The 13,925-nt window shown below is 43.6% G+C and overlaps 1 protein-coding gene across 1 annotated transcript in view; it reads right to left on the bottom strand.

Moving 5' to 3' along the window:
• Positions 1 to 6,354: 6,354 nt before the first annotated feature.
• faf1 (Fas (TNFRSF6) associated factor 1) overlaps positions 6,355 to 13,925 on the bottom strand; it is a 64,639-nt gene continuing 57,068 nt past the window's right edge. Inside the window, exon 19 of the mRNA XM_006800411.3 lies at positions 6,355 to 6,780. Coding sequence (XP_006800474.2) covers positions 6,697 to 6,780 — 84 coding nt within the window. The 3' untranslated portion in view covers positions 6,355 to 6,696. The remainder of the gene's footprint in view (positions 6,781 to 13,925) is intronic.

Raw genomic sequence — 13,925 nt, forward strand, 5'->3', positions numbered from 1 at the left:
GAGAGATGACCCTCCTTTTGTGCCCACCCAACAGTTTAAGCTGCATAGATTCTGTTTCTTTGGGCAGGGCCCGCGACTCTGAGAAAGTAAACTCGGAGTGACCTTCCAGGTTAGGCCAGTCTGGGATATGGGCAAAGATCCTGTGATTCAAGGAGCTGCCATGCTCGGAGATCTCATTGGGTCCTACTTCAAAAGGAGGGAGGAGGGATCACTTGTGTCAGGAATTTTGTTCCCTCGCCAGTGGGCTGCATTCTTGACCCCAAAGGAGCTGGTTAAACATCATGGACGCTTTCCTCTTTTGTGGTCAGAGAATCAAGACAGAAACCTGATGTTGCCACCACTGATTTTGTGGCGGCGTAGGACGGCAGCGTAAGCTCATTACCACACAGACACTTTCTTGTCCCGCTGGTGTCAGATTTAAGGGGTGTTGCCTAGACAGACACTGATTAAGACATCCAGCCAAAGTTTGCCTAAAATGTAGCCCCCAAAAAACCCAGTGAGCTGTGTTTCAGGGCAACAACATAGAATTATTTAGATTACCGATTATTTTAACAAAACAATTGATGCCTGTAATGCTTAAAAAAAGAGAAAGAACAACTTCAACATGGTCTGAGACCTAAAGATGTTCAATTTTCTGTCACGTGGTAAAGATCAGATTGGAGAAGCTGAACCAAAGGAACGTCTGACATTTCAAGAGACCCAAAATATATAAAAATGAAAATATTTAAGAGTTTTTTATTTTGTGCAGTAGCTACAAATTTCTGTACATTGAGGCTGGTCAAATGTGACTTGTGTCTACTGAGCTGGCTCTCCCAGCGTGGGTCGAATAAAGGAAAATTGTAGTTTTAGGGAATCTTAAAACAGTGAAACTGCACCTGTCATGTCTGTCACCACTGTCCCATAAAAAAATGCAGAGTTAAAGTGAAACCATGACAATGTCACGAGAACTGTTCGTGTTCCCACAGAGAAAAGCACCTGCTGGTCTTTGAAGGATCATTGGGAAATCAACAAAAGGTAAAATAGGAAGGAACAGAGGTCCTACAGAGGTCAGAGGATGCTTTACGAGATGGTGCTGTGATACAGACATTAGATCTGAAACACAGCAGCACAATAGTGGAGTCATTACCACTGTCAACTTGCAAAAAGAAGGTTCCTGGTTTAAATCCCAGCTGGGGCCTTTCTGGGTGGAGTTTGCTCCCAAGTTTCAATTCAATTCAATTCAATTTTATTTATATAGCGCCAAATCACAACAAAAGTCGCCTCAAGGCGCTTCATAGATACAGAGAAAAACCCAACAATCATATGACCCCCTATGAGCAAGTACCTGCAGGTTTTCTCCAGGTACTCCAGCTTCCTCTTACATGCACATCAGGTTAATTGGCGATTCTAAATTGGCTGTGGATGTGAGCTCGATGAAGTGCTTGAAGTGCACAGAACCAAAGGCTGTTTGAATGTGTAATTAAAAATACGTGTGAGCAGCGAGACTAAATAAGTGATGCATAAATGTGAGTACATTAGAATCCCATCTGTTGGTGCTCGTGCTTTGAAAGTTACGCAACAAAAATTAATTAGAATGCATTTAATCTGAGCAAACTCAGATCAGGGTCATAAGATTATAAAAGCACCTGAGCTGGTATATCATCGAGTGCAGGAACACGTGCAAAGTTTCTCATCACTGCTTTGAACCCACAGTTTGCAGTTGGAAGGTTTTGTGCTCTTAGTGTTAACCATTATTGAAATGAATGGCTGTAGTACTGAAACATGGTTATATAATAAATCCCAACAGTTTCAGAATATTCTCACCATTTTCACTTACACTCCGCCAGCTCTCAAAAACATGAATTAACGATTATTCGCCCTTTTATTAATGTTCGATGGGAAGTTTCTTCTTCTTTTGGCTGCTTCATTTAGAGGTCGCCACAGCAGGACATCTGCCTCCGTCTTCCTCCTCTGTCACGCCAACTCTCTGCATTGAAATGTTTTGGTGGTGTTCATCTTTTCTTCCCGCCTGGCAGTATATCCACTACATCTGCACATGTCCACACACTTCAGTCTCGTCTCTCTAACTTTGTCTCCAAAGCGCTCAACCTGAGCTGTCCCTGTGATTGACCTATTTCTAATACACTTCTTTCTAATACTGCCCCCCTTCTGGTCACTACCAGTGAAGACCTTTTAGCATCTTCAGCTTTGCTTCCTGTCTTTTTGATTAGTGACAGATACTAATTATGAAGGAATTCTTGGCATTGGTCAAACGGACACGAACCATACTGTGAAGGAATGGAATATGAACAGTATGTAAGGGTAAAACACGAGATGCAGCACCTGTGGAAAAAATTCAGGACTTGAGAAAAACAGTCGCAAAAACCTTTGACGGAGCTCCTTATAAACTTGTCCTCCTGTTAGAAATGGCCAGTCAACAGAGGCCTAATTAATTTTTTTTAGACTCATTCAACTGCTGACAAACCCTTTCATACAGCTGTCTCTCCCCAGACAGTTAAACCTGGTGACTTTTGCCCGTTAACTTAAGACAAGTTTGGTCAGGTACCAAAGAGAAATATCATTAGGCCTCACTGGCTTATTAGCCACAGCGGTACAAATGAACATGCTTGTGTACGTGACGTTGAAAAAGCTGCACGATAGAAACTGTAATCTCACAGTCGAGAGGAGCTGCACTATGTGCGCCCCTCTGTGAGGCAGAGGCTCTCTGACAGACGAGCAGAGGTGCATCTGCCTCTTTCATAAACACGTTCGGCTTCACGGTCACTGAGCTCCTCGCCCCGCCCTGAGCTCACCCTCGCCCCAAGCTGCACGTGTTGGTACAGCCAGCGCGCTCAACTCTTATCTCGGTACAGTGAAATCTGAGTAATACAAATGTCAGCCATAGACATTTAACTTCTGCCCTTAGAGCTTCAGCAAAGTTCAGCATTTTTCCTGAACTGAACCGAGCTCCTCACATTTAAACGGAAACATTTCAGCTACACATCGTGACAAGATTTGGGGATGAATGGAAGTCAACCAGGATGGTCCCAACCAATCATATGAAGCTTTAAACCAGCGGTCCCGAACCTTTTTTGCGCCACGGACCGGTTTATGCCCGGCAATATTTTCATGGACGGGCCTTTAAGGTGTCGTGGATAAATACAACAAAATAAAACTAGTACCGGTACCGAAAAAAAGAAAATTTATTCATAACACACGTGAAAAGACCCAGAAAAAACCGAGTAAACGATAAAAACAATAACAAAATAACGCTGAAAACTGATAAAAAACCCCTGAAAACTATACATTTCACACCTGAGCCTCAACTCTCGCGGCCCGGTACCAAACGTCTCACGGACCGGTACCGGTCTGAGGCCCGGGGGTTGGGGACCGCTGCTTTAAACACATGTTTAGGCAGGATGCAGTGTAAGGCCCATGACTGAATTAACTGGATAGCCAGAGGTTGTTGAGTTCATGGATATGGAGAAGGAAAACCAAATATATAATAATTACTACTTCTCTCTCAACTAGTATATCCCAGCGCTGCAAATACAGTAAATGCCACCATTACTGACACAGCCACAAGAGTCAGTGCCACAACTTGAGATGGCTTGAAATGGATTCTGCTATTAGCTCTTCCACTCTAATAGCAGCTATTTACTTAAAATACAGGTGCGTTTGTTGGGTCTTTTCCCCCCAGTGTTGGATGACAAATATTACACTTCTCTGGCACGCAGAAAGAAACAGCAAAGTCAGGAGGATTTGCCCTGCAGCGCATCTTTCCCAATCCCGCTTTCAAGCTGCCTTCAGCGAGGAGCTCCTGTCGGGTCAAACCTTTGGAAGTGCGGCTTGCTGAGCACATTAGGTCGACTCATTCCTCGCGTGAGAAACACGGCAGCCACAGAGAGGCAAACTAACACACACAGGATGCTTGTGTGATATATTCACTGTGCGTAACACACCAGTTGTCCAAATTTACCGAAGCAAAAAGAGATGACTACAAATTGTTGACGGTGACACATAATTCTTTGAGACATGTATTACTCAACCACGAACAGCACAAGATTTAAAGACAGCACCCATAGTGGTAACTGTCTCATTCACTGAAGAGGATCAAGTTGAAGCCTACAGAAGTAAGACTACCTCTAAATAGCTTAAACAGACGTTGCTTCCTCCACTTATGTATAATAGTTTAATCTAATCCAGCACTTGAAGTTGGTTTAAACTACTCTAGGTCTGCAGTGCACCTCAGAGAGACAGAGTTCCTCTAAAAGTAGTTTAAATCAGCAAGTTTCACTTTGACTGATGTAACATGTTATAACTTTTGGATAATTTTAATATTCTTATTGTAATAACTACTCTTTGAAAAGAAATGTTACATTTCTGCTCATCCATTTGAGGATCTTGGGGACTGCTGGAGCCTCTCCCAGCCGTTCTAGGGTACACCTCAGACAGGTCCCTAGCCTCTCAAAGGAATACATTCTCTTCTGATCCAAAGAAATAAAAATATATAATCATTACTCCAAGGTGGGCAGCACGGTGGCACAGTGGTTAGCACTGTTGCCGCACAGCAAGAAGGTCCTGAGTTCAGGCCGGGGTCTTTCTGTGTGGAGTTTGCATGTTCTCCCTGTGTTTCCGTGGGTTCCCTCCGGGTACTCCGGCTTCCTCCCACCGTCCAAAGACATGCAACTTGTGGGGATAGGTTAATTGGATAATCCAAAATTGTCACTAGGTGTGAATGTGCGAGTGTGAATGGTTGTCTGTCTGTGTTGGCCTTGCAACAGACTGGCGACCTGTCCAGGGTGTACCCCGCCTCTCGCCCTATGACAGCTGGGATAGGCTCCAGCGCCCCCCGCGACCCTGAAAAGGATAAGCAGAAGCGAATGGATACTCCAAGGTCTCCATTTGGATGAAATGGTGACAGTTATTCTGAAAACTAATGCCCACTCCAAAAATAGTCAAAGTCAGGTCCTATAATTGTCTGAAAGAGAAAGAAAAACAACAAACTGTGCTACTGAGACCAGAGTCCACACTTCAAATAAGCATCGATCAAAAGATTAACTGTAGAGGTGCAGCTTCCTAAAGATCATCACAGTTTTTTTTAAATAATATGAACAGGCGGTGTTTGGTGGGAACACAAAATGTGTTTCCCATCAGCGTCCACTGTTAAGTACAAAACAAAAGTCTGTAATATAATCAGTGAAACTGCAATTTAAACAACAATCCTTTTGCCAAGTCTGCTTTAGTCCTGTCTTATTACATATGTGTGAGTATAATCCAAGTCTGAGCGCTTATTCACGAGGGAGCAGCATTTCACCTGAAGTAGTTTGTTTATGGCATTTATGACTCTGATGGGGTTCTTAAACTTTGCCTTTAGTTGACAGAGGAGCCCCACTACAGATGGAGGGCTAAGCCCGTGTGATCTCCCCTCGCTGCAGGCAGGAAATTAGTCGCAGTTTGGCTGATTTCAGCAGGTCATGTAAGAATGAGAACAATAAGGGAAGTAAAAGGCCTACGAGTGAGTGTGCAAATCTAAACTTTGGTATCTGCAAGAAGCGAAGATGCACAATCAGAGCAGGACTGGAATCCCGTTCAGACAGATACACACACACTTAATAAAAGCATAGAAATGCCGCACATTTTTCGGTATTACCCCAGAGTTGTGACACGAATTGAAGAAAATCAGATCTCCAGTTTATAAAATATCCTCTCACATGACGAAAGAAGACGTGTGTATGCGTGCGATAAGGTTCAACAGATTTTCGCCTGAGACAAATTGATGTTCATATTCATATATTTTATATAATGTATATCAAACTAAAACTAATACAGCATCAAACTTAAAAAGGATTCAAAGGAGAAAAAAACAAACAAACTAAAAACTGAGCAATCTATTGGCTTTTGGGGCAGTGGATGTGGAAACCAGGAAGAACGGAGCTTGACGGGGCCGACGTGTCGTGTCCCAACCCCACCTGGACAGCAGACGGAGGTGTGCAGCTCTAGAAGGGCGGTTTGGGGAAAAGGGTCAGTGGGTAAACACAAATGGAGATGAGACGGCCCGGGCCTCGCGGAGCTACGCCTCTTCTCGAAGTTTATTTAATTACATTTTTTAGCCTTTTCTATTTTAGTTTCAAACACACAAAAAACATGTCTTAAAAAAAGCAGCCTCGGTGTCTTCAATGAGGAAACGGGAAACAAGTCCTTGTTTTTTTTATTTGTTTTTTTTTTGTGTGTGACAAAGATTTGTCTACTCAGTCTCTGAATGCTGTTATTTGTACGGTGTTTGTGTTGTGAGAGAAAACAATGACACAGCAGTTTGGGAACGTGAAGTCGAGAAGAGTGTGAGGGGAGTTTTTTGGGGGGGGGGGGGGGGGGGGAGGGGGGGATTGTAGAGGTGAATGTTTTGGCTGTGTGCTTGTGGTACTGTCTTTGCTCCTCTGTGCAACACGTGTACATCAGGCATTCATGTACGACGACCAGGCTGAGGGCAGAGAAGCTTACTTCAACTTGTGTGTCACTGGATCTGCATGCCAGTGTGTTTATGTGTGTCTGAGATGGTAGTTTGTGTGTGTGTGTGTGTGTGTGTGTGTGTGTGTGTGTGTGTGTGTGTGGTTGAGGCCCAGACTGATGTGTGGGGGCCATGCTCGGTGACGAGTGTGCATCCAGCCAGTTCATCAGTCAGTCAGTCGGACCTCTCGGGGATCGGAGGGCCTGTTCTTATTCTTTAGCCTCCAGGAAGAGCGTCTCCTGTGGAAACAACTTGGCCTCTAACAGGGTCGACCCTGGATCAAGCTGGGTGATCTGAGAAGAGACAAGGTGGTGTTTTGGGGGGTGGGGAGGGAGGGACGACAACATTAGACTGAGCAAAAGATTGCTGCAAATACAGAAACTTATGAAAATCCTAATCACAGCTTCCCCAAAATACAATCCTCAGATTGCTCGATTACGATCGGCAGCACGAAACAAAGACGTTAACTTGAAGCCACTTTCGTAAAGCTCTCCTCAATGTGGTTTAGCTTGATTTGGAGTTTAACTAGGTGGCTGTTTTGCCCTCACTTGTTTGTTATTTTGCTCCACGGTTTCTGTTTATTGTGCGGAGAGCTTAACCTGAGTGAGGGGGTGCGCTCTGGCCGTTTTGGTCATTAGTGAATTTAGTTTAAAGTTACCCCGGGCCCAGTACAGTACTGAAGACTGCAGCACAAACAAGGAGGGCATGATGAGCTCTAGCTTGAGTTGTAGCAGCCAAAAGCGGTGAACCCCCAAATAGTTTTATGAACACGTCTTCAAGTGTGAACAATATGGACGTTCAGGCCATGCACCTCCCAAATGACTCCCAAAAGCCAACAGGGGTGTCAGAGGAGTGTAACACTGTGGAACGTGCAATTGTTTACTATAACTTCTTAAAGACGACATTTCTGAATCATTGCTGTTAAAGGTTTCTCTCCTAATGTACAATCAGCGCAATGAGCCAAAATACCAACAAAATTATCAAATCTGTCAACCCTGTTTTTAATTTTATCAAACTATTTCAAATACCTTCTCAGGTTTATCTACACTAGTGTCACCATGGCCTCGGTCATTCACTGTGTGACTGTCTCGCCATCTATTCCCAAGAGTCAGACTGGAAAACAGTGTGGTTTTAGTGCTAAATTCATTTAATGTGTGTGTTTGCAAGAGAGTGTGTACGTTGTGTATTATTCTAACATCGTGTTTTTAAAAATCCTAAGCAGTAACCTGAGAATTGAGAGATTTGCTTCCCTAAGAGGACCATTAGGTTTGTTTTCTTAAAAAGCTTCCAATCCAGAACAAACTGATGAAGGTTACAGGACAGGAGAGTGTGTGTGTGTGTGTGTGTGAGACACAGACTGAGTGCAGTGGGAAGCCAGAGAAGAATTTTATGCGAGTAATTTCTTCTTTAACAGAAACATTTCTCATAATGCAAAAAACATTTATCTGCTCTGAAAACTCCACACGACGCAGTACCACCCACCACGGAGCTGATCGAGTTAGCCGACATGAAGGAGGTCTGACCTCTGTTTTGAAAAACAGGACAACCCGACTCTCTCCCTCTGACACCCACCACCCCTGCGGGCCTCTTAGCTTATGTGAGCTAATCACTGGCGGGGTTGTGTTACATCGGGCCAATCTAACACCTGGGCTGAATGGGCGAGGCGGCGTGACACCGAGATGTGTCCGAGGCTTATCTGGTCGCTGCTGCATCAGCCCCTCTGATTAGAGATCCTATTCTAAACTCACGGTGGGATAATTAGCCGGCTCCCTGTACCTGCTCTAGAAGGTCAGAGGGCAAGCCGAGCACGGTAAAGGTCGGCCTCACAACAAGCAAAGCAACAGATTTAAAACAGACTTTTGTAGGCAATGAAATGTGAACTCTGACCATTAATTGAACCACGGCATCACCTGTGCTCACCTTCTGAGCATATAATAAATGTATTATAAGTCTAATTAAATATACACATTTTTATATTTTCAATTGGCACGTTCAAAGGTACCAATTCTGCAAAAGTAAAAAAGTATTTGAGTCAATTAAATTAGACAAGGTGGACAAATCTGCATCAGATACTACGTCTCCGATCTCCCACGGGTGTTTGGAAATGTCACACTAGATCTAGAAGGCCTTGGACTCCCTTTCATCTCCTTATCCTCATTTCAAGGTGTCATTTAGCATCTTGACTTCTCAGCGGGATCCTTCAGAGCCCGGTGCGGGCAGGGAGGGGCTGCCACATCAACTTTATGCCCCTCACCCCGTCGACAGCTTCGCAGCACAGAGCGAGACGATAGGAAGAGATTTTATGTTTGTTTCCACCCGTGCATTCTCAGCAAGCATATTCCATCCCGACGGTGGGGGGAAAACGATGAAAAATAAGCTGCTGGATTCCTTTTCCCACCTCGGGAACAGCGCCTCACAAATGGCTGCCATGCTAATGAACCCGACAGGCTGTTATGACACCGCAGCATCAGGTAGGAGTAAATGAGGCTTCGGGGTGGAGCAGGTGCGCGCGAAGACGTGTGTCTGTGGGTTACGTGCGAATGCGTGAGTGTGTGTGTTCCGAGCAAAATCGGGAAGAGAGTTTGTGCTCGCCGAGCGCCGGGGGAGAGGCGAGCGGGAGGAGAGCAGCATCTGACTCGGAAGAGGAAAAGTAGGGAAACAAGATGCCACACTGACACAGGAGACGGGCACCATCGGTGATTGTTTACATTGTTATCCAATTAACAGACCATAAGCATGGAGGCATCTGTCAACAAACAAAGCTGTTGTTTTTCCTCTGCTATGCCTAAGCCATATTCTCTTCTCCTGTGCCTACACATACATACATACATACATACATTCATACATACATAAGACAGACACAATTTAGTTCCCTTTTTTGCAGTTTGTTTTTAACGTTGAGTCAATATAAATTTTAATCATCCACTTCAGAAATCATTCAGGGAGATGAAAGGGAAACTGTCTGCCTAATTTAAAATATTATATTATTTTCATCTGACTAAATAGCAATTTAGGGAAAAAAAACAACAAAAACCAGAACTAATTAACCGGCCGCAAAAAGATTTTCCAGTTGTTAATTAGAAATACTGAAATTAACACAATAAAAAAAACTGAAATAAGCGGTGTTTGTGCAGAAGCGAAATCTAAAGAGGAAATATAATAACTGGGGATCCTCGCATTTAAAAACCCAGGATGCGAACAAAAAGACAGATGGTGTTTTTCTGCAATCTTTGCTATTTTATCTCTTTTTTCTTATGAAAAATTATATGACGTAAAATGATCGGCTAACATAAACCCATAAAACCCCCCCACCCCCCCTTTTTTTGTCCTTATCGAAAAGCAAATCTCAACACAGTTAAAAAAATAATTAGCACTTAATGTGAAGTTTTAAATAAATAGCACAATTGTAAGTCACTTAATTCAAATGAATAAAACAACACTGATAACAGAGGAGGCGACACTAAGCAACGCTCAGCCGTGAAAGAAAAGAAAGGGAAAATAAACACAGGCCCTCAAGATGTCCGTTTCCAACATAATCAAACGTGCAGCTGAAATAACGCATTTTTAATGAAGCCATTACAGGCCCTGCTATGTTAATTAAAACCAAATAACTTGTCTGTTTTAAACTAGTGTTGTCAAGTGTTTATTTGGCCAATTACAAAAGCAGTGGGAGATCATTATCTGCTGCCAGGAGCGTTGACAGCACGTAGTGCTGGGGCGTGAACAGAAAAGAACCGACCAGAATACGGCACTTCAAAGGACAAATGCACCGCACAGACTGCGAGGGAGGGGGGGGACTGAAGGGGAAGGAAAAAGCTGGAAAAAGAGCTATGGGGAAGAAGAAAGTGAGGGAAATTAAAGACAGACTACAGCACTTATATAGAGACGAGCGACAAACCAAAGCAAGAACAAACAAAGATTTTGTGTAAGGTGTTGGTTCGCCACCACGTTCCACCACAAAACCTTCAATTTGGCTTTTCGTTGATTTCCAACGTCTCTGGAAGTCATAACAGAATAACGACGTCTAACATGTCAGTGCAAAATTATGTGCAGGTGTGAGAGCCGCTGACTGAAGAGATGACTGCAGTCAACAATGTTTCATTCAGAGCGACTTTGTATGAATTTGAGGTGTCGCTTTCCTGTGACGGGACAAACTATCCGAGCATAGCTGAGACCCTCGGTGTAGGATTAAGGACTTTAGTTTTTTTCCTTTAATTTTCCACTCGTCTGTTTTTTAAAGGTATATCTTAAGTTATCTAAAGGATTTTTTTAAGAAAGGGGGATTTGGGTAAAAACGCAGGGTGGCAGGAGACCAAAAAGTAAAAATACAAAAGATGGAGCAGAAGAGAGGGAGGTGTACAGACAGCAGGCGAAGGAAAGGGGAGGGAACAGAGAGGCAGAGGGAGGGAAAGCTGGAAGGAAGAGTAGGAGGAGAAGGTTAAGGTAAAGAGGGGGCTGAGATCCCGAGGGTAAAGCCCAGCTTTAATACTACTCCCAGCAGAAATGTGTTTTTCTTTTCCACAATAAAATATTTCAAGGTTTCTAGCTTGTTGTATAATTTGTATATTTAAAAATCAATCTCCGAAAGCTAAACCATCATCTCTGAAAAGTCTCATTGAAAGTGCACGATGTGCATCTTATATTTCCAGAACTTTCCAAACATTTTAGGACCTTAAACTAAACTGTCGATGCTTTTAAAAATAATGCCAAAACACATAATTTGGTATGATCGCTTTTTTTTTTTTAAAAGTACACTTTCCCAGCGTGTCTTAGGGAACTTGCCACATTCCTCCTGCAGCTTTTGGCTGCCTCACTTTCTTCTGTCTCTTCATTTAATCCCAGACTGAGTTGATGAATTTGAGATCAGGACTCTGTGGGGGCCGTTACATCTGTTGCAGCACAGCAAAATGTATCTGAAACCAATCGGACGCCTCTTTCAGTCAAGAGGAACTTATAGAGGTTGGACGGATACTCGTCTCCACACTTTAGATTTGTACTCAAGGATGAAGCCCCACACAGCACCATGAACCCATGTTGCACGTTATAAAAATGTGTTTTATTAAAAAAACACTTTAAAAATAAACTGCTGCTCAACTTCCTGTGAGTCTTCCTACGACTTGTTCAGATAGGAGGACAAGAAAAACAAAACATACCAGTACAACAGATGTAAAACCTATTACGGCGCAGAGCAAAGCTTCTTCTGTGCCATTGTTTATTTTTACTGCATCTCAGGTTTTGTCTAAGAATCATTCGGGCAAATTCGCCGATGGAGCTGGAAGAAGGATTAGCAAAGGTGAAAGAGAGTACAGTATCACAATGGGAAAAGTAATACGCCGCTTTGACAGCGTTTTGGTATCCACGAGCAGCCGGCCAGGAAGAGCCTATTGCAAATTATTATAACGGCAGTCTAAACATATTCGCCGCACGCTGAAGGAAGACCTCGGGCCTTTCAGCAGAGGTTTGTGCTCAACAAGTATCAAAGAAAACGGAGGAAATTCTTGAATGAAAAGCTGAAAACTGAAACACTAAAAGCCCCCCTCCTCTTCCTCAAACTCGCTGACAGTCATAGAAACAGAGAAAGGGTTAGTTCCCTGAGCACGGCTAAGCCTAGTACAAATGATGCCAGTGTAAGGCCTGCTGTAGTGCTGAAGAGATAAGCCACTGATACCAAATGTTGAGGATGAGACTGAGTCCAAAAAGTGGAGACTAATAGACATTTATTGGCTAAGCCACAGGAAGGTGGCAAAAGCATGATTCCGACATATCCGAACGTCCGTGTGATTTAGGATGAAGTTTGCGAAACCCGTGTTAGCGCATTTCCTAACTCACAACGCCGTTCTTGCTCCTGGTTAACAACGCATTTCCCGCCCCAAAACTAAACACAACATCCAGCTTTGCTTAATTTTCTAAAGATGGGCTGAGCAGATCTACTAATTTGTGCTGCAGCTTAATGAGTGGACGTGACGTGAAGAAGACTGACGAGGAGGGTAATAGCAAAAGAAAGAGTGACACTGCACAAAGCTGCTGAAAACTAAAAAAAAGGGAGGAGGAAAAAAAAGGTTTCAACAGTTGTGCAGTATTACAAATGCAATAGTGGTCTATCCTCTATCCTCTGATCCTGGCAAAGCAACAGTGAGAGCGTCTGGACGGGATGGAGGCTTTCTATGCTCTCTCTCATTTAATTACAACACAGAGCTGCAGGATTAGACAGGGGCCTGTGTTCACAGCCTTATACTGGCACTACCACTGAGCCACTTCCCTCCTCTCTTTCTCCAAATCTCTCGCCTTTCTGTTTTCTCGAATAATCTCCCATCCTCTTCTTTTTAATATCTTCTCCACTTGTCTTCTCTATCCCTTTCTCTTTCAGACTGTTTCTCTGATTAAATCTTTTCTTTGTTCAAGCTTTTGTTTTCTCTGTTCTCTTTTCCGACTAGTTCTGCAGTCACCATCCTCTTCTCGCTTCTCTCCCCCTCTAATCCTGCCATCCTGTTTTTGCCGGAATTTCATCTGCGATGCAGACACATCTTTATCTCTGTCTCAAACACATGTTTACTCTTGATTATAAAGAGACAACTGTGAATCCTTTAAGTGACAAAGTTGTGAGCGGGGCATGTGTTTGCTTGAAAATATTTGTGCATGTGTTGAAGTGTGCGATCGTGATGAAATGGAGAGTGTGAGCTGCGCGATAATGTGTGTGTTGCTTTGAGGTGTTTGTGCCCTGGCGGTCTCTACAGACTACGATGGCACACTGCCTGGGCAAGCCTACACACACACACACACACACACACACACCTCTATACAATCACCACCCCTCCACATGCACTCCACTCTTGATTAATGGAAATCCCATTTTTGTTTCCAGCAGCAGGGCTAATTAAACTGGTAGTTAAAACAGTGCTCATTAGCTCGCTACCACACAGCGTAGCGACCGAGCCCTCAAATGGCTGGTTGTAGATAGCTGAGTGATGCAGGGTGTCAGCAGAAGAGCCACAGAGAATACTACTCTTAGTGCTGACAACTGTATCCTAACACAGTCAGAGTGTACTGTATTCACAGTGGACTGATACTAATTAATATTCACTGAATAATACGTGTGCGCAGGTGGATGGATAAACAGTCGGCTTAACTTTCCCCGTCACAGGTGCGAGTAAACAAAGGCGCCGACGCAGGGCTACTGCTGCAGCACACAAACAGTAAAACAAATACGAAGCAATAACGGAGGGAAAAAAAAGAAAGAACAAGAAAACAAAATCGCCAAACAGTGACAAGAGATTATCTGAACTATTGTCCCTGCTGCACTTCATACACAGCTGCTGCCTGAGGTTGGGCTGAGGCCCAAATGGAAAAGCCAATTAGGGCTGTGGGTGTCACAAGCGGAGATGCTGATTTGATTCATCTGAAGGATACAAAGTCATTCTTAAAAAAGATAAAGATCCAC

The sequence above is a fragment of the Neolamprologus brichardi genome, chromosome 23, assembly GCF_056152115.1.
Source record: "Neolamprologus brichardi isolate AB-2024 chromosome 23, ASM5615211v1, whole genome shotgun sequence".
Taxonomy (NCBI): domain Eukaryota; kingdom Metazoa; phylum Chordata; class Actinopteri; order Cichliformes; family Cichlidae; genus Neolamprologus; species Neolamprologus brichardi.